The sequence below is a fragment of the Galendromus occidentalis genome, unplaced genomic scaffold, assembly GCF_000255335.2.
Source record: "Galendromus occidentalis unplaced genomic scaffold, Mocc_1.1 scf7180000076281, whole genome shotgun sequence".
Classification (NCBI taxonomy): domain Eukaryota; kingdom Metazoa; phylum Arthropoda; class Arachnida; order Mesostigmata; family Phytoseiidae; genus Galendromus; species Galendromus occidentalis.
Genome location: NW_003804270.1, coordinates 166,466 through 187,006, shown reverse-complemented (window position 1 = coordinate 187,006; position 20,541 = coordinate 166,466). Strand labels below are relative to the sequence as shown.

The 20,541-nt window shown below is 52.1% G+C and overlaps 1 protein-coding gene across 1 annotated transcript; it reads left to right on the top strand.

Moving 5' to 3' along the window:
* Positions 1–856: 856 nt before the first annotated feature.
* On the top strand, positions 857–19,556 carry LOC100906099 (neural cell adhesion molecule 1; the record flags this gene model as incomplete). The annotated part of the gene is made up of 6 exons (XM_003738652.3): positions 857–1,088; positions 10,257–10,403; positions 12,406–12,590; positions 15,320–15,416; positions 18,161–18,340; positions 19,080–19,556. Coding segments are annotated over 6 exons (1,068 nt in total), but the record flags the coding sequence as incomplete, so codon positions are not given.
* Positions 19,557–20,541: the final 985 nt, after the last annotated feature.

Here is a 20,541-nt window from a genome sequence, read left to right as displayed (position 1 = left end):
GTGGTCCTTAGCTTGTCCTCTTTCGCTTTCCAATCATGCAGCATGCTCTTCGAAATGCTAAATCTTCCTAAAGTTTCTGCCTGTCCGTGGATTTTATCGAAATCGATGGCTTCTAGTTTACGCTGGGACGTATAGGAGACTCTTGTTGGCTTCATTTTCGAGCTGAAGTCGATCTTGCAAAGATACGCACAGCAGACACTGCGAAGACTAGCCACCAATTTGAGCACAAAGAGTGTGCTTCGTCATCGCACTGGAAGAATCATCTTTGACAGCTCCCGTTGAAGAGCGCGAGAAGCGGCTTTAAGATTCCTTTCGATTTCGAGTGCCTGCCTATTGTACCTACCTACCAACCTACCTATGCTAGCTACCTACCTACCTACCTACCTACCTACCTACCTACCTACCTACCTACCTACCTACCTATTGAAATTTCTCTGTCCATCTGGCTAAGTCCCCATGAATAAATTGGAAATTGACCTACCTACCTACCTACCTACCTACCTACCTACCTACCTACCTACCTACCTAGACACGATTTTAGCGGCGGAATCGGAACGTGCTCAGAATGTTTTGGGAACGCTTTTACGTTGGCTCTCCGGCATAGTTTAGAGGGCCCTGCATATGTAGTATGTGATACATACATACACACACACTTGTGTAGAAAACGCTCGACGCGATGAGAACGTTCAATATCAAGCACAAAAAAACTGGGAGCAGTCACGCGGAGAGAGACGCGAAAATCGAGCGAGGGGCTTAGCGAGCGAGAAAGCGAACAGATGGACGAGGCGAGCATTCGTTGGATAGATCGGTCGATGGTCCTTCGGAAGGGAAAATTTTCATTTTCTAATCGTTTCAGGTTCAAATGGGCGACGCGGGCACGTACACTTGTTCATCCATAGCCGACGGCAAAGAGGTTTCTGTTTCATTCGCACTGTTCGTCTACAAAGCGATCTCGTTCCAAGGAACCAAAGATGTTCAAACGGCGACCGAAGGTGACGACAAAGCTGTTATCAGATGCGAGGCCAGTGGTTCTAAGACACCGGACTTCTCCTGGCAACTCAACGATCGCGCCATCCGAGACAACAAAGGTATGTATTATGACGAAACAAGCAACACGGTCCGCCGCCGAGGAGGATGTGCAGAAGCGGCGGACAGGACGACCGCTCCGTCGAGTTTCGGTACGGCGAATATCTATGACGACCTTGGTCTGCGATGCTCGACATTGTCATCACATTCCGTCGGCTGCGTCGGAATTGTCATCGCTCGCTTCCCCATTGTTGTTGATTACTGCACAGACGAAGAGGGGAATAATATGTATGTTTGATCGGATTGCTGTCCGCGAGCGCTCGCGATAGGTGCACACGAGACGCCCCGTCCGGAATCTGCGGACATGAGATCGATCTCTGACCACGGAGGCGTCGGCGCCAATATGCGGTGGTTGTCCTGTGCGATTTCGGTGGAGCCATGGATCGACTCTGTCACGTTAGCGACAGAATGGCGGTTCCATTCTTCCATGGGCTCGCTCTCCTACTGCGGGAAAAATTGAGCATTCATCGCAACGACCGGGGGGCTCCACCGAGGACGGACTCGATCGGGTGAGAGAAAAGTACAAGACCGATGGCTCGCTAACGCCATCGACGCCGCGCCGCCCGTCCGCTGACAGCTTCCTGTACGCCTTCAGGTCACGAGGATCTCCGCGAGAAGACGGTGATGACGGCGACGATCCGTATCTCCAATCCGACACCCCCGCCTCTCGGATCTTCCCCTTGGATCCCTCTCTGTTTCCCGTCGGAGAACCTCGGGGATAGTATTTGAATCGCTCCCGTCTGTCAGAGAATCGGACCGAGGTCTTTCTTGGAAAAATTGAGTGTTGCCCTCCTCTCCCAGGGAACTCGGAATGAGTCCGGTCAATCGGGGACGATATTTCCCCGCTCGCTTCGATTCTCGTTCGATGTCCGGCTTGATTGTCCAAAGATCCACCCATTGCGACGGTCTATTAATCAGAACGGGCTAGCGTCGCACAAGAAGCCCTCAGTGAGTCATCATCAGCTGTTTCTTCCTGTTCTGGTTTTGATAGTCAGCGAATCATCGAGTTAAGAGCGGATTTCAGCATGCTGTCGGCAAGCCAGCTAACAACTCGGAGACTTTGTACACACCCATCGGAGAATAGGGAGACCAACGGAGAACGAATCGAATGGGGACACCCTGTGGCGCCGCCTACGGACTACAGTTCGTCGCTTTGCCGACTGCATGGAAAACTGTCTACGCCCTGGCCGCCCCACCGCGTTGTCTTGCTTGCGTAGCTCTTATGGGCTCCCCTCCGAAACAAACTGAGTCATCATCGAATCATCGTGTCCTTCGGTCGTGGTGACGGTACTTGCGATGGTGTGTGACCGTGGCCAGTGAGCTCCAATGAAGCGGTATAAATGTATTTGCAAATGGAGCTCCAACGCACACGCGCTCGCGGGGTAGGCGGGTGAGCGAGCGAGCGAGCTGCCGGTCAGGCGAGACATATCAAGGCACCGTATCCGCTTGTCAGAGCCTGCTTGAGAAATTGCTTAGTTGCAGAATCGGCCGCATTGCGTAGCTAGCCAAGTGGACAATTTGATTTTCCACCAACAGTGAGGGCTAACCTCACCCAGACTCGCCGGCCGCCGGACCGATGGACAGACAGCCGGAGTCGCCTATCGAAACCAAGCCGAGCACAATAGATCAGGTGCACGGAACTCAAACAAGGGAAATAGTTTGGCTAGGCGAGGGGGTCGGGGCTCCGAGCGGTCTGTCGTCAGAAGTCTCGACCCTAAACAAGCATCCAGCTAGGACTGGCAGCCTGGCTGGCGAGCTGGGCATCCGACCGACAAATCGAGCGGCCAGGGAGAGAAGCCGGTGCACTCGGGCGAGGAGCGGATTAATTTTGTTATGACCGTATGACGATTACGATGATTTGAGATTTGTCATTGCCGCATCCGCTCCTGATTCATGGTCTACGATAACTCAATTTCGCGCCTGAGTGAAATTCATCACCGCCCCAGAAGTACCTCCGGTTTCCTTTCGGAGGCTTCCAAGCAATGGGCACTCTCGAAAGTCCATTTGCATTTTTCGTTCCGTCCAAATTAGTAGAACACCCACCCGTCCACGCGAGGGGTCAAGAGAATATTCATTTAGGGTTTTATGGACTTTCACTTTTCGCTGGTCCGCGCGGAGTGGTTCTTCCCGCGCCCTCGTCCGCACGTCGGTCGGTCGCTCGCTCGGTTCCACCGACGCCCCTCGTCCCCCTTCCCGGTCCGTTCGGCCGCAGTTTTTCCGAGGTCCCGTGTAGTTTCCGTTCGTGCTCTTGTTCTCTTGAACATGGACGGTGGCGCTGTGGTGGCGGCGGCCGGCGGCGACGTGGGCACATCTCCTTTTTGTATCCCATGTCTGTCTGCAGTCCGTTAGCTATTACTATTTAATCAAGAGGGATTTGTCTCTCTGAGGCCCACTGAGTTTTACAACTGGGGACTTTATTAGCTGTTAAATAAAAGCTCACCCGCGCTCCTTGTTCTCTTCCGTTCACCGGCATCGACGGTGAACTCGAGAGACGGGAGGGAACGGAGTCGGATAACTTCAATTTCACTCCCTCGGCCGAAGTGAGGGGTGTCCGAGCGAACGAGACTGGGTGGCGAAGGAGGAGAGAACGAGAGGGTACTGGGGGGGGGACGAGGGAGGAGAGAATGAGAGGGGATAGGGGCGGAAAACTAGGGAAGAGAGGACACGAGGGGAAAAGGAAGCGGGAATAGGATTTTTGGTCAGCGATGCTCGCTGGGTGGTATTCCACCATGTAAATATTGCATGTCCCCACCGTCATGTCGACACCCGGCGGACTCCCCGCGGGTGATTCCATGTGCTCGCTTCCTTCCTCCATCTCGTGAGTTCCAGTGAGTGATACCCTACACTCCCCAGCGGGTAATAACATTTCTAATCAAACTCCCTGCCTCTCCTCTGAGTCATCCTTGTCTCTGACTTGTCGGCAAAACGATTCCGTGATGCCTCCTCGCCTGCCCCGAACTTGCTTCCTTGGATCTCGACTTGGAACCCGCGGGCGCTCACCCAGCCCCCACTCGGTGGAGGAAAGGGGGGTGACGGGAGATGGGACCACGGAACTCCAACTCCGTAATTCCTCGCGCGTTTACGGCTTAGCCACTCGGAGCGTTCCGATGTCAAGCCCGTAGTTTACTGACGAACAAAATCTTCGGGACATATGTACGACGCTCGTACAATCGCTTCCACAGAAGCAACAGCTCCACCTTCGAAAAGCGCTCTGCGGGGAACACAGATTGACGAAGTTGACAGATCGCTCCTTATGCTTGTAGTATGGCTACGCTGTCTCCCGCAGTCGAGTCACCGTGGATGCGGGTTGCTGGTTCGTGGCTTCTGTTGCGCGGATAACTGCTGAGCAAAACATTGGGGTCGGAGGAAAAGCTCGAGAGCCAGGAGTTTTGAAAGCTAGCCGGGCCGACCAATTCGCGGAGTGCAAGACTATGTTTGTTCAACATTTTACGGGCTGTATTCAAGCGGCGCTCTGAGACGATTGGGGTGACTTTCACTGAATCGCTTGCTCCCCTCTTTATGCGAGCCCGGGGTTTCGCCCATTGGAGTCGAAACCCTTATGTCATTCATGAGTTCGCTGGCGAACGTTTCTGCAGCGATTCAATTCAGCAGTAAGATCGAATTTTGAGCCCATTCGACTTGATGAACAGAGGAGGATTAACGCCTGTGCTATGGATCTACAGAGTTCATGTCGGACCGGCCATTTCATTTTTTCCGCTCGTATGTATGCTCAAGGTCTCAATGAGAGAATCGTCAATCATTCAGACCAGGGGCGGATCCAGCTTTTTTCTTGGGGGGGGCAAGTCATATTTTCAGGGGGGAAAGAGCCGAAAATGATGACGCGCCACCTCGCGGCCCATGCTTTTGTATAGGGATCGAAGATTCTTGGGGGGGGCCATGGCCCCCTGGCCCCCCCCCTCGGATCCGCCACTGATTCAGACGGCTCCCTCGGGGTTCCATCGTCGATTCTCACAGCGAGTGATTTTCAACGAGGAAGACTTGCTCCACCAGCTGCTAGTTTCGCCGCATAAATATGCAGCTGATATTGGTAGTGAGTTTCTGAATCCTCAACCCAACTCGAGTTGGAAAAAAGCGATTTCTGGAGAGGAATCCATCAGGAAGTATCGGGGAGACACCTCAGAGCAGCTACCCCGTGAGGTCCTCGACCGTGATATCCAACATGAGGTTTTTCCGTCCCTCGACCCTCCGTGAGGTCGGCTGATGTCGTACGACTCTAGACGCTTGCAACGAGCGCTCGAATGAACGGACGGAAGAGCTCATATGAGCGCCGGCTCTCGGTCAGAAGATCTAAAGGTCTGCGCCGGCGGTTTTCCGAGCAGCATTGCGGACCGTGGGCGTAATTGCTTAATGACCGCCATAAATGTTTCATTGTGGTCGTGGTCTCTTGCGAGAGCGCAGCGGGCATAATATTATTATACTGTTATTATCAAGTGGCATTATTTCGCGGCTGCGTTCATGAATTATTTTATGAGTGCGACCCGCTTCTTCTCGGAACGAGGGCTTTCCAGAGCGTGCCTGCGTCCGTCCGTATGATGCACTAAACCTGATGCCTCCCCTCACGCCCTCCGTCGTCTCCGTTGTCCTTCTCGGACCGTACCCGTTTCGCGAAGCGGTTTTCGCGCCTGAATCTCAGCGTGCGAGGCTCAGAAGCTACCGACGTTTCAGAATCGGTGCGCAGGAGACTGTCGACGGTCTCTCGCGAGAGTACGAGCACGGAAAGCGATTCACAGGATGTTTTCACGTTGTATTTCTGGCCGGAACTCCTCTGGAAATCAATGTCCGATTCGGAAATCGACATCTCTACCTTCATGGCAATCCTGCGCTTAGTAACTCCCGCAGAAGATTGATATTCTAGCCCTGTGTCGCTCTATCCACTGTTATGAATATTCGAGATGACGGAGACGGCGACGGAATCGAAGTGGCACTGCCTGCACGAGCGTCCGGAATATGGCCCCTTCAGCCATTTGAATCATTGGTCACCCGGGAACCCTGATATAGGCTCTCTGGAGAACACTTCTCAATCGCGTTCTTTCCCTCCACGACCCGAGCGAGAACAATTCAGTAATTGAATTCTCTCCTCGCTCATGATTTCTCCCTGGCTCTTCTTGCCTTATTAAGATGATTCCCTCGAATGTAGACGCTCCCGGAGGTTCAGGTGATGCTACCGCAAGCAGGATTTTTCATGTACGCTTGATCTTCTCGTATTCATGGCGTCCGCCGCAGCGTCGATCTTGACTTCGGGGAACTTTCGTTGGCAATGAAATCGATCGCAGAGATATCTGCGATAGACGCACAAGATAGCGGGCCGCAGAATACGGTTCTCGGTACAAATATGGGGTCGATTAGAGCGTCCTGAGGCGAACGTGAAGCAATGCCCCAGACAATGGGTTCTGTTCCGGCGCTGTCTGGACGAGGGCTTGCCTGCCTGACTACCAGCCACCGTGTTCTCCTGATGCCTTTCGGGTTTTCCGACCTCGCCTTACGCCTTGGAGAGGGCATAGGAGCGAAGACTATTCCAATATTGTCAATGCATTCCTTCCAGCGAAGCTGCGGAATAGGAACCCTACGATTCGAGTCGACGAACGACCAACTCATGCAAGGGATGCCACGGGATAACTCGACCTTTGAACGTGGTCGTTTGATTCCATATTCATGTTACGTAGGATGATACATTCGATAATAATTGCTATTCTTAGCGAGAGGAGAGGGGAGAATCGGTCCTTCGGGACTGAGCTGGGCATATTTTCGAGCTCGGTCCGAACTTCCAGGGCGATTTCGCGATATTCATTGAGATCACTGTGAATCAATCTTCGAATTCTCGAGTACTCCACGTCGGATCCGAAGGCTCCTCAAAGATAATGGCGATGGCCGGAGAAAAGCTCCCCGATGGAACGCTCCGCTCTCAGAGTTCCGGACATTTTTCAGAGGGGTTTCGCTCCTCCCTGGGTCGGAAAATCTCTTTTCAGGCTACCCCGCATCGAGCGGCTCCGAAGCTCTGCATATTGGTAATCGCCGAGCGGATGCGTAATTCCGAGCGGGAGAGTTGATGACCTTGGCGAAGCTTGGCCTCACTCCCCTGCTCACACAAAGAGAATCCTTCCGACGCGATGGAGGGTTAGCTGCGAAAGTTGGTCAGCTTATGCGTGTTATGCCAGTCGCCGGTTCGCACGACGGCGAACCGGAGCTCCCTTGGCTGCGGGAACGAATATTTTCCTCCTATTGAGCGACTCCCGAACGCAAGGTTGAGAAAGTATTCGTGTCGGCCGCGTGGGCAATTCATGGACATGGGGAAACATCAATCAACTTTGCTATGGGTCGTCTAATTGGAATGCTTGACCGATTGATTCCCCGTAGCCATCTGTTGCCGTCGACTGTACCCTGTTGGGTGCCTTTGCTAATGCGCAGGTGGAGGCCGCCGGAGTCACCGCGTGAGTCCGAAACAGGAGAGGTAGAGGTTCGTCATTTAATTGGAACACGACAGTTCAGACGGATCCGAGTGGCGTACGTTTGCTCCACACTGGGGAATCGTCTCCCTTCGATCGAACGTGCAATTAAAAGGAGTCATGGCTCACTGGCTGATAGCGGGAGCGTTGAACTGACGCTACTATTCGGCGGGCAAAACTTCATTCATTTAAAAGGAATGGATTACCCACCCCACTGCCGTGTGCCGCGGCGGAGCCAATCGCCACCAGCCGGAGCCTAATTGAAATCCTTGTCGCAGGGTGTAGTTGTCTTCCGACGGGACTTTCCCCATCCACATTCGAAACTCTCTCCGTTCTCCTCTATTGTTCCTCGTTGGCTTGACGCCGACGACGCGTACTGGGAACGTTCCTCGCCCGCAGAGAGTTCTCATCATCTGTTCAGATGCTTTACGGCACCGATCTGGATTGTCGTGCGTACGTTCGCTCTACGCTTTGTGGCCTACGCGAGGATTACTTATCGCTGTTGTCGATCGCGATGCTCATTCGATCCTCCGCATCCAGGAGTAAGGCTTATGATGATGTTTCCGCTTTCCTGGGGCTTTTCGGTCAGAGTATCCTGGATTTTTCTGTCACGTGACGGAAAACGGCTTTCGGTTTCCCGAGACCCGAGACCCGTTGGGATTGGGAATTGAATTTTTAGCGGCGCTATTCTCCCCAGCGGGCGCAGGGGGATCGCGGGGCGGGATTCACTGGGTTCCGCTTGTCGAGGCCAGTTGAGTGGCTCCTCCGTTTGGGTGGGGTGCGACGACAATGGACTCTGTTGAATTTATTGAGAGTGCGCTCGGGAAGTTCCTCGAGCTCTCACTCCGATTCAGGAGGAGAATGGCCCGGTATATGATTCAACCAGCGTGGGGCGAAGCTTCCACAAGAGTGGGAGTGGTCTTCATCAATGTCGTCTCGGTTGTTGTTGTTGCTGGATTCGCCGGAAATTCGTTGCCTCAGACGCAGCATACTCGAGCCGCGGATGTCAGGCGTTATTGCTTGCTCGCTTGCGCTCTCCCTGTGAGGTGTAGGCGACAAGCGGAGGAACTCAGGAGCTCAGCTCGTTCACCATCTGCATGGGACATGTCGAGTGGTCGACGCAGCCGTTGCAGGTTCGGCTCATTTCAAGAGATACTCGAATATGAGTGGCGATGTGCGTGCGCGCAAGGGAGTACGGAATTCAATTATGGATTCGATTAGTTCCGTACGCGCCTTCTTCATCGCTCTCCCTGGGTCGCATGATCCTCAAACTCGCGAACGAACGAATAAAGGAGCGAGTCTGCACCTAAGCTCGCCCGGCGAGCTGCTATTGAGTTTGTGCTGTCTTAAGGTGTATCGCCACTGCACATCCTTTCAGTTCTTGCGCTTGTGCTTCTCGAAGATTCCCCAAATCAGTCGAAGGAACTTGCTCACCGTATAACAGGCGGGACGTTTCCTTTCCGTATCGTCTCAGAAAGTGTATCATCTCAGTGTCCTGCAGTGCCTTCCCCATAAGTCTATACCTCATCTCGATTTTCGAAAAGTACCCGAATACGTCCGAGAACCAATCGAGGACGACAAAGCCTTCGCCGAGGTAGACCGAGAGCACCATCGGCAGACCACCGTCGTGAAGGTCATCGCCGACGTTGGACTGGTCGGTCGACCGTTTAGATAGTGGCTAGTAGCTGAATTTCTTTCTTCTTTTCAACGTCCAATACTTGCCAATGCGAACGAGAAGCGGGCGGGTGAGGCAAGCACTCTGCACTTGATGGCACAGACGAGGTCCTCCGAAAGGAGAAAAACTCCTGAAGGGAAAAAAACAGGAGCCGGCGACTCCGTCATGCCGGCAGCAGCCTTCCTCAGAGAAAGCGGTGGCTGAACGTTGCATAAATATCGATCCCCCTATCCGCACAATAATTCCGTTCCCATCTCCATTCAGTAGCTCCAGGCTGGATTAAACTATTGGAAGCTGATACGGCCTTGGCAGCCGACCAAAGGCTGTTTGGATGGCCGAACTGAGTGACTGACTGACTGTTTGAGGATACTACATGGATAGCTCCCTCACTGGTCGGCTCCCGCAAGAATCACACGGTCTCCATTGTGCGATACCGTCCTATGAGCGAAGCAAATTGTACATTGCTGGGGCTTTTCATCGCCTCAGAAGCCCCATCGATGCGGAGCGCATCTGCAGTGTAGGCAGGAGAGCAGCCGCAGAGCGGAACGTTTTTCCGTCTGCGAAGCTCCCCTCCGATGATAATGTCGGTGTGATCAAGACAAGAAGCAAGCCCCATGTATAGCGCATCTGCGGAGTCGAATACGTTTACCACACGCTTATATGATGATATTGGCGACTCGGCTCTGTGAGCCGCGCTCGAATCTGGAGCCTCTCGCATAACCGAATGGCATAACACTTCCCCCGAACCTGGAATAAACTGCGAGCGACGCGTAGTCATTGAATAAGACTGGCCCGAGTGATACGCTTCTCAAAAGCCCCGAGGACCTATCTGGTCGCTCGCCTTTACCCGAGCAGCGAGAAGGGTCGACATTGCTTGACACGACGAGACGATCTCTCGCGGAAACGGGTTTGTGAAACGAAGGGAATCCGCTTCGCAACGCGAGCCCGGTAGAGCTCGAGGAACATTCACCACGAAGTTATTATGTATGCAGCCAACTTCCTAAAGCGTGACCAAAAAATTGATATTTCAGGCAATAAGAAATATTCGGTCAAGGACAACGTTCTCACCATCTACAATGTGCAGACGACGGACGCGGGCAACTATACTTGTAAAGCGTTCATGGGAACCAAACACCTGGTGTCCGTGCAGAAGAAAGAAATCCAATTCCTCGTCCAATGTAAGTGCCTTAAGCTCACAGCCTTGAACTAAAGAGTGCAAGAACTCGAATCGAGTCGATGGCCAAGTCATTAGTACAGGATCGACTTCCACCCCCGCATAAAGCTCATGATCCTCAGCCGCGATATTCATGAACGAAGTTGCGGAAGAGGCTTCAGTTCTGACTCATTTTATTCTGACTGAGTAGGCTTTGCAATTGATCGAGTTCCTCGAAGCACAATAATTTGGGATATAGCTCAACACGAGGCGTCGATGGAGAAGCACGATGAACCGCACGGGGCCGCAATCGAGAAGCGCAATTCTCAGGAAAATTCGCGGTTTTTGGCAAAGCCTAGTTCTGAGGTTCGCACCTCCATCTGATGTTAATGAACCCAGCAGAGCGAACGGAGAGAGGAACGAGGTAGATCACGATTCGGAGGAAAAAACGGAACCGACGCTTCAAAAAGAAGTTGGCAAACACGCCTCCGGGCTTTATTGGGGCTTTGTTGGTTTGGTTGTTAGTCGGAGGTTCCCCTCAACAAGTCTTCTCTGCTCGATCAATGGGCGCTGAGAACGGCCTCCGGAAGTGGGGGCTTCGAATTCGAATATATCATTTTCTTCCGAATATCGCATGAGCGGCTGCAAGAATCTCAAGACGGCAACTCATGGGGAAAAGATTCCCCAGATAAACTCTTCGTTCTCGCGCTCCCTCGAAGACATGCAGCTCAAATCAGAATTTAGCATCGCAGTCCTCCTGATCCCTTGAGGACACGCGGGTTCTTCCATGCAAATTTTAAGTTTTCCTCGGCGCCTTCTATCTCAATAGGCATTTTTTCGGATTGGATGGAGCGCTCATTGATATTTTCGAGCAGCGATGAGGTCGGGCGCAGCCAAAAAGGGGCATTTCCTTTCTCTCAAATGAAGCGTTGATCATCGTGCTCCCGTTGACTTTCGACCATCGACGAAAGACGGGAGGGCAACCGTGGTCAGAGAGTCGGTGGAGATGAAGGGCAATAGGCATGATAAAAGGTCTCGGCGAGGGCCGCGAGAACACAAGAAGAGTAGTGGCCGCTCGACCGCCAGCAAGAGCAGCACAAGGAGGAGGTGTATTGAGAATTAATAAAGAATGCCCCACTTGGGTGGCCAGTCATACTTTGCTCCTCTCCCTTCGGCTACCCTCTCGGGCCTTACCATGCCTTCGCTTCCATCTCTTTGAACGACGCCCTCGATTGTGCGAATCAAAGAGAATTCTGTGCGGTTCCACTGCTTTTACCGAGGCTATGTACCACCGTTGAACTGCCACAGCCTTCGGGTAGAATGGATTCAACGGATGTCAGCGGCACTCCGACGCCTCTTTTGTGTTCGTCGGTAGCATCGGCAACCAGCCATCCAGACAGTCTCCGAGGCAGCCAGCTAAACTATTGCCCTCTGACCAAGCGTGGCGGCGGGCAAACAAAGCGTACCGAATCTTTCCGATCCTGTCCGATTTACGATACTGGCTCGTTTGCTGCTCGATTTTCGTCACGCCGCCAGCCTCCGTACGTCGCTGGATGAAATAAAAATGAAACTCACAATGAATCGACGGAGATCGATGAATTTCCTATAAGTCCAGGCTGCGCTCACGGGTTCGCCTGTGCGTCGCTTTGTTCTTTTTCCAGCGAATGGCCGGTGATCGCGAGCGGCCGTACGGCAGGACTGCTGCGCGATACGTCGACGCAAACAAATTTGATATCGAAACACCCCTCAAATCCCGCAGAATGGCTCGATAATGTTCGTGACGTAGAGACTTAGGGTTCGACTTTGGTTCAAGAATATGGATTTCGATTATTCGAGATTGGAGTCGATACAATCGTCAGAGCTTACTTACGCACAACGACCTTCTTCAAATGAGACGAAATTGTTCAGAGGGACGTCAGAACTCTGAATCGATCCCTCCGAAGTAATCGTGCTGACTTCGCGCTGGTCTCAAGCGAAATCCGAACCTCGATGAATATACGGAAATTTGACCTTTTTACCTGTTGCAGACCGTCCGAGATTCAAGGACACGACTCCGGACGTGACGTACGCGCGAGTAGGCTCGATGGCCAAGATTACTTGCGATGCTGAAGGTGAGCCAACACCTTCGATCCAATGGCTGCGTGGCAAAGAGCACATCTACATGCGCGATGAGTTCAACATCATCGGCAACGTCGGATCCAGTACGCTCAACGTAAGTCAATCGGTGGTTTTCGTAAACTCTCCAATGCTCTTTTGTCTTTGACATTCCTTTCGATTCGAGTGATCTCTGGAATGTGAGCGACCGGCGCACCGGAGGTTCCTTCTCGCGGATTCTCCCCGTTTCGTGGAGCATCAGGTCGAGTGGAAACAAGTGGATCGGAGAACTCGATTGCTTCGAGAGTTCCCTGTGATAATGACTTTTTTTTGACGCACCCTTGATTCTCCGCTCCTCCGCAAGTATGAACACAAACAAACAAACGAACATTCTTGTCCGGTCGACCGACTGCTCCGTCTGAATAATGTTGCTCGTCGCAGCTTTTGGTTCTGTTGTTTTGGGATTCTTATTGCCACACCTAGAATATCAGATACCGCGTCGAGCGAAATTTCAAAGGAGCGTGAACTCTCACTCCGCGCTGGATGGTCAGAGGGTGAGCTCCCATCATTTTCTTAATAATGTCTTCTCACTCTCCGACTTTGAGTGGCTCTCGCGGGATGCACCCACTCTGAACCCGCTGAAATATGGTGTCATCGGCCGCATTCTCATGAGTTTGCCACTTCGGGAGATTTAAATCTTCTCGTAAGTCCCTCCCGGTTCAGCTCCTGAGCGGGGCGCGGGAAGGAGGACGGCAAAAAATCTATCGAGAAAAAATGCTGCCTTCGGTCACTCGCTATATATGTATGTTATATAGGAGCCCGAACGAGGCGAGTCGACGGAATCCTCCCGCCATTCCTTGTCCCTTCGCAGAACCAGATCGAATTTATTTACACCTTCGTGTCGGTAAAAGAGCGATGTGATTGAGCAGAGAGAGGATACACTAAGTATCAAGGGGCTTAGAGGCTATTATCGCTGAATGATTCGAGCGAGCTGAACTCCGTCCGCAGTACATATATCGACCTGTCCGAGAACAACGGGCTTCTCGATTCGCAACCCTCTCGGTAACACCTTATTCCTCCGGGTACCGGAGCTGTTAATTCAATTCGTGAGTCGCTCCTGCCGCTTTAGCCCGGGGTGAGGCTCATACGAACGCTTCTCGCTTCGTCCCAAGCTCCTTTTTTTGCGCGAGCGCTAATTGTGTGAGACGACTGGCTGTAAAAATGTCCCTATTCATCTCTATTCATTTATCCGCTAGATTCCTTCTGGCGCATTATTCCTTCCCTGCCTGATCCGTCTCTGCCTGCTCTGACAAAGGCCGGAGAAGGTCTGTCAGGCTCTGCTAAAAAACAACCAATCCTCGCCACCTAACTCAGCGAACCCGGAGGCAAAACCTTGATGAAGTGAACAATTGACCTGCGCCTCTCTTTTTCCGCTTCTTCTCCTGCTCGTCCGTATATTTCTCCCTCCAACCCTCTAGCTGCCAGTCAGAAGAAACCCGGCGAACTCGTTGAGTAGAACTGGGGAGCTAGGATCTCGCTAGCAGCTGGAGAGGGTCCCGTTTTCACCGTCGAGTGTTTTCTAGGAACGTGTTTCTACTCCAGAGAAAGAGGAAAGCCCTTCCGAGGGATTTTCGGAAGCGGGGTTCTGAGTCTGTTTCCTCCGATGGGCTCACGATTCGGGCAGATACGTTCTAAGAGCCGTGGGCGTACTAGACAGTTCCAGTCGAACCCCGGCTCTCTACCAATTCCTCGCAGCTCATTGCTTGCCTCAGATTTCGAATTTCTGCTGCCTCCGGAAAGTTTACGTGTTTGCCTTGGTAGCCCACGTTCTCCGGACACAGCTCCGCTCTGTTTATACAGAGGGCGACCCGAAGAGTCGGTTTCTATTCTGCCTGGGATCTTGTGGTCGTACCTTCTCGTGACGTTTCCAGTTTATCGGATAGTTCTTGAGCCACTTGAACCTTGCCTCGTACGAGTCGCCAAGACCCCTTTCCGTAGCATGGGGAATCGTCGGGGTCTGCGAACCAGTCAGCCGCAAAGGGAATTCTCGCTGGAAGAATTGTCCCCCAGGAAGCACACAGTGTGGGATCTGCTGGATGATCAGATTGTAGCTTCTATGTACCAACCATCGTCTCGGATGAGTAGTCCGAAGGAGACGCGATTCTACAAGCCGCCTCTTGAGGGGATCTCTCAACATTTCTTCAATTTCGGAGTTTTGAACCAAACAATCGTTCGAGTACGATTCTCACCCGGGGTTGCCACTCTGGATATTAGCCTCCCGTAGTATTCAGGATAGAGCGTGGATTCTCAAAGAGCGACCAGTTATTGCCCTTTTCGAATCGAAACAACGAGCACTCGATCGACATCTTTCCATCCGATGTAGTCCGGTCAGTTGGGATTCGGCGGCACCGGTCGACGAGCTGTGGACATGGCGAGCGCGATGAAGCCTCGATTTGCTCCAGGAATGGCTCCCGAAACCTCAGAGCCACTAGCTCCGAGTATTTCGAACGCATTTTCCATGTCCGCGCTCGGCGAGCAGTCCACGGGAAAGATACCCTTCGTCTTCTTGAATGTCTGGCGTAAATCGGTCTAGCTAGATTCCAGTCTGCGAACTGATGACTCATGCCGGGAGGCCTCCCGGACGGCAAGCTCGAAACAGCAGAGCTACAGCCAAGAGGGAAACGATCAGCCTTCCGATTGAGCTCTCATCTCGCAGAATGAATGAGGACCCGGGGCCCGCGAAAATTAATGCGAAGTCCAATTAGATTCTTTCGGAGCCATGCTCTATCGTCATTCTGAAGTTTTGTTACTACGCAGCATCATTCCTAATAATCTTTTGCTCCACAGATTGATGTGCGCGACCACACTTACTACGATGTCTACACGTGCCATGCTCAGAACGGACTCGGAGTCCGCGAGAAACATATCACGCTGAAAGAGGGAGGTGAGCGTCGCGGGGAAACTGTCAGCAATACTTGCCTCGATTTTTAGCACAGACGAATCCTCACTATGAAATCACTGACGGCATCACTTTCGAGAAGTTGATAAATTTTTCCACTTCTTAGCTCTTGTCTGGTACACACCTCTTTCCTGGTCGAGCTGTTTCCACTCAATGATGAGTGCAGCAGTTGATTCCCGAGATAACAGAGAGCTTTACGACACTCGAGCCTGATTGCAGCACCTTACGTAAAGTCTCTACGGACGATCAAGAACGCTCGGAATTATTTTCCATTTTCTCCCAACGAGCCGATACGTGCCCGAAATTTCGCCTGTCCTCATCGTCGAGCGGCCCCTCACAAGAGAATCTAGACGCTCCCTCAGGGTTCCTCTTCGGCGGGTTAAAGTGACCTTGTGATGAGCGTTCTCCTCGCCGAACCTTATCGGCCTCAGTCACGCTTCCTTTTAGCGTGCGGGGAGCGGAGAACGAAGTTCCCGCTGATAGGAATCTCAGGATCGCATAGATAATGGAATATGTAGATCGTTCAATGAGTTTGATCAGATTCAATGAATCCGCATCGAGGTTTCAGGAGCGGAAAAGGAACCAGTATGAGGAAGAACGGAATTCGAGAGCTCGAACATAGGAGCACTGTTGGCCCTGACCACAGAGAGCACTCAATATATTACGCCGCGCGGGTCGTAGGAGGGGGACAGACCCCCAGTTTTTTCGGTTTGTTCTCTGCGTTCTTTGCCTCTCGTTCCAATCCATTCCCTCTCCTGTTTTTCCTCGGCCGCCGCTCAATCCAAGCTCGCTCCCTTGCTCGGTAGCGTTTTTCCCGTCTCCCGACAAATCAATTGACTCCGGACGCAGCGCAAACCCGACGGTCAGCAGCTGGGGAGAGATTCGCCGAAGTCTCGTCCGAGCTTGAACAACACGGACAACAACTTGAATTACTCCCCATCGCTTTCACTCTCCGTTTGTTTCCGTTTATTTTCGGAAGTTTCTCGAAACTCTATGCGGTAGAGCTCATCGCCTATCATTTTCAGCTCGTTTCTCATACGAGGTATATGTTGAGGCGCTTCTTCGAAGGAGCTGCAGTAGATGCCATAAATCCGCTCCTACAGTTGTAATCTTTCGCGCTTTTATTTTCGTTGCCCCGATTGCCACCGGCCATCGCATCTGAGTGTTGGCTGCCGTCGGTTTCCAGTCGGTCAACTCTCCTAGGTGATCTCCCCGGTTTCGAACCCTCAAGTCCAGCCTATGACCGTGTACTCCCGCTTGTGGTCAACTTCTTCATAAATCGGTTTCGATTCAAGCACCAATAACGGCTGCAGCCGAATAAGCATCCGAATCATTGTCTCGAGGCAATTCACTTCGATTCAAGAACAATGTCTGAGGAATTCTCTGACATGCGCCAACACGGGTCTCTAGAATTGAGTTGATTCTCCCCATGAATCGTTTGATATCGCCGTTGTTGTCCTCTCCGAAAGTCAACCTCACTTGCGTCGCTTTCTTTCCGGACGCAATAATTTTTCCCGATTCACCTTCAGCGATTGCTCTCTTTGTCTGTCCCTACGAAGCGAGCCTCTGCCCCAACCGCCCACCCCCTCCCCCCCGCCTGAAAGTATTGTTTGAGAGGGACTCAAAGCGAACGCTTCATTCCTTTCGTTCTGCGTCCGTCTTCTGGAAAGACATCGGAAATCAATGACTCATCCGCTCGCTGTTCCCTCCCTTCTTATCCATCTCTTCTTTCCCATTTGTGGCTTCTCTTCTTCATCTCTGCGGGTCCTTCGGAACGAGCAGTCGGAATTGAGACGAGCCAGGGAACGCGTAACTGACAGAGCTGTTTGCGAAGTTTTAATTAGCTTAACCTCGATTAGCGGTCGGGATCAATCTCCTCCTCGTCGGCGGTCCACCCGGAATCTATGGAGTGCCTGAGAAGTTTGAAGTTGGATCGAGAGCGGAAAATCCCGCTCCGGTCGCTCCTTATAGGGATGATGATGGTGATGGAGGCGCTCACAACGTCCACATTTGCTCGAAGCGAACTAGTATATCACATTACTCGGGTTTGCTTGTATGTTCAGTCATTGCTTCGGTAAACAGAGTTGGTGGGTGAAGTCGTGTAGCGGGCAGAGGTTGTTGTCGCCGCCGATTATCTAAGCAGATCGGGAATCATACGTATAAAAACAGCGCTTCTCCAACGTTCCCTTGGATGACATCCGAAGGTCATGTGCTCCGAGGCTCCTTCGGGGTGCACACGTGAACTCCCGGCCTGCTCCCGAATAGATGCTCCGAGTCCCTAGGCCCCAGTCGGATCAGGCCTTCGGGGTGAATAGCTCGACGAATTCGGAGCCGTTTGCGACGCGGCGCAGTAATCAGGACGTCTCCACCACGACGCCACGCCGGCAAAACTCATCAGAATTCTCCAGACTCATGTCTAGAGCGCGAATGAGGGCGTGGAGAGAAGAGAATTATTATTCGCCCTCAATTTCTTCGCTCGAGGACTCGTCATCTGGATCTTCAGACCCTAGAAGTGCCGATGGCACGCATATTAGAGACGGAAGTCTGATGGAGTCGACCACGAGAGACGAAACCCTGACACGAGGGCGCTCGATCGATTCCAGCAGATAATGCAGGATCGTTCTAGGCACCACGCCATAGAGTATAAAGTCGAGCCTGAGGAAAAGCGACTCATGTTCGCCGGTCAATGCAAGGAACAACAGTATAGAGCAGTATTTTTCTTATTCCAGGTCCGCCGACTACGCCTCGAGTAAGCGTCATCGACGCGAAGAAAGACACGATAGTTCTACACATCGAGCACAACGACGACGAGTATCTGAATCAACTCGGCATCGACTCGTTCCGGGTTCAGTATAAAACTGACGAAGGAACATGGGAGACGGCTCCCGCTCAAGAATACGCCGTCAATCGTGAGTTTTAATCCTCGTACATACCATTTCTCCGGCGACAGACTCCCGGCCTTCCCGTCTCGAGCACCAAAGGTTCTACTCGAATTTTCCCACGCTAATGAGACTTCGATCTCTGTCGGAGCTACTCACCGAGAAACTTTTCCCTCGTCCCCATATCTCAGCGGAGCTCGTTCCCTCTTTCCTCCGGGCTTCGTTCCCCCATTCCGTTCTTTCTCATAGAACCCTAGCGATGTGATGTCTTGCTACGCGTCAATGGATCAGTTTTATGTTTCAACGTGTCCGAGCAGCGTGCAGCGACCGAGCCGTCAGCCCAGCAAACTGGCGAGCAGGCAAGCTCTACCGCTCGTTGTTGCTATTGAGGCATTTCACCAGCCGATGTCGCCGTTATACTGCAAACGCTTTTTACGGGCTACGCGGCTAAGCAAGCAACCAAAAAACGAAGCAAATGCCAGTCAACGTTCAGTTCTTTAACAGGACCGGAAACATGGCAGCCTCTTGCGACCGTAAAAACAGGACACAAATAACTTGTGTGTTGAACTTATTAGACTAGACTGATCGTAAGACGCCGCCGAGGACGTTATAGGTTTCCGGGCTATGTCGGCAACGTCTGACCGAGAAATTCAGCGGAAGAGACGGGAACGAGAATAGGCCGTCCGCGGAGAGCGTAGAATGTCCTGGAAGTATATTTATATCGATTGTCGACTTGCCTCCCCCTGACCCCCGCTTTCTCATTTTCCAGGCGATCGCAGTCCACACTATCACCTTCGCAATTTGAACACCAACACGAGCTACGTGATTCGAGTGGCAGCCAACAATGCGGCAGGTCCTTCAGACTTCTCTCAGGAGCTTTACCATCGCACGCAGACTATGGACTATCAACGCGCACCCGTCGCGGCCTCGAGTCAACTGTTTTCGTCCACGGTTGTTCTTCTATTCCCGTTGCTGCTATTGAGACAGCGAACTTAGAGGCAACTCAAACCCCTCCCTTACCACGCGTAGTTGAGCCAATGGTTGAGCCAGAGCTGTCAAGTGCAAACATCATCATCAACAACAACAAACCAAATTTCTCTTCGAATCTATCAAACTCTGCATCCCTCGCACGGAGGGAACAGATACAAACGAAATATATGGAATTCATGAGCTAGGTCCGCCGGGACGGCGATATGCCTCTCTCGCTCGGGCAACAAATTCGCTATTCCAATCCAGTCTGCATGATTCGAACGACAGTCGTTCCTTCCTTCGGCATAAGATCATACGGGAAGAGAAAAAAGAACTACGATCAGAGGTCGGTTGGTACGGCGAATTTACTTCGTTACTTCACAACACTCCCGCCGTTGTCGTGTCCCCGATACACATGCTCTCCCAGGTGCTCTTGACTCCTGTCCCGAACACAGACTACCGGAAAGGTTCCCAACAGTAGTTCCTGAAAGCAAGCGAATAGAAAGCCCATTTCCTGAAACCACCGATGCCGCCCGCTTCCCGAATGCAGCCCCACCGGAGAAGATACCATCCAAACCTACCTAGTAGACTAGTCACCTGAGCCTTGTAGGTAGAGCGTCTCCCGTAGCTATCAAGCCTTCCCGGGAGCATGGCATCGCCATGAGCGAGTACTTGTCACAATTGAATGAAAACGGCTGCCAGGTGTCGTCACCACGACGACAACGGCGATTAACGAAGTAAGCCCCGCCAAATGACCTTGTGGAGCTCACGTAAAGGAGGGGAAGATTGAGCGAAACAATTACGAAGCCTTTCGGGTGAACATAATTTCCGGAGGACCCTCTCGTCTCGTGAGTTGGAGACGGTTCTCGGATAGAACAATCGTTTATTATTTCCGATCTGCGGATCGGGGAGCCCACCGTTGTCTCGTCGCGGGCGACATACGCTGTGAACAGACGTAAGCAGATTCCTTTTCGTCCAAGAGTATCTTCCGACTCCACTCATTGCGTGACGTCACACTCGGGAAGAGCTCCGATACCGGATGGTAGCTTCCGAATCGAGAAAGAAAATCGACATATTACAGTGATGACAGAATGCGCGCGTGCCCATGAACAAAATTCCGCGAGAAATCACTCGGTGTATTTTAGCAGTTTCCCTACCTATATACATATGTGAGTGTGCGTGATTTGGGTGAGAGCGTGCTGTGTGTGTATTCTATGGCAGAGTGGAAAACAAAATAATTTTCTATCTTCCTCTTAGAATTA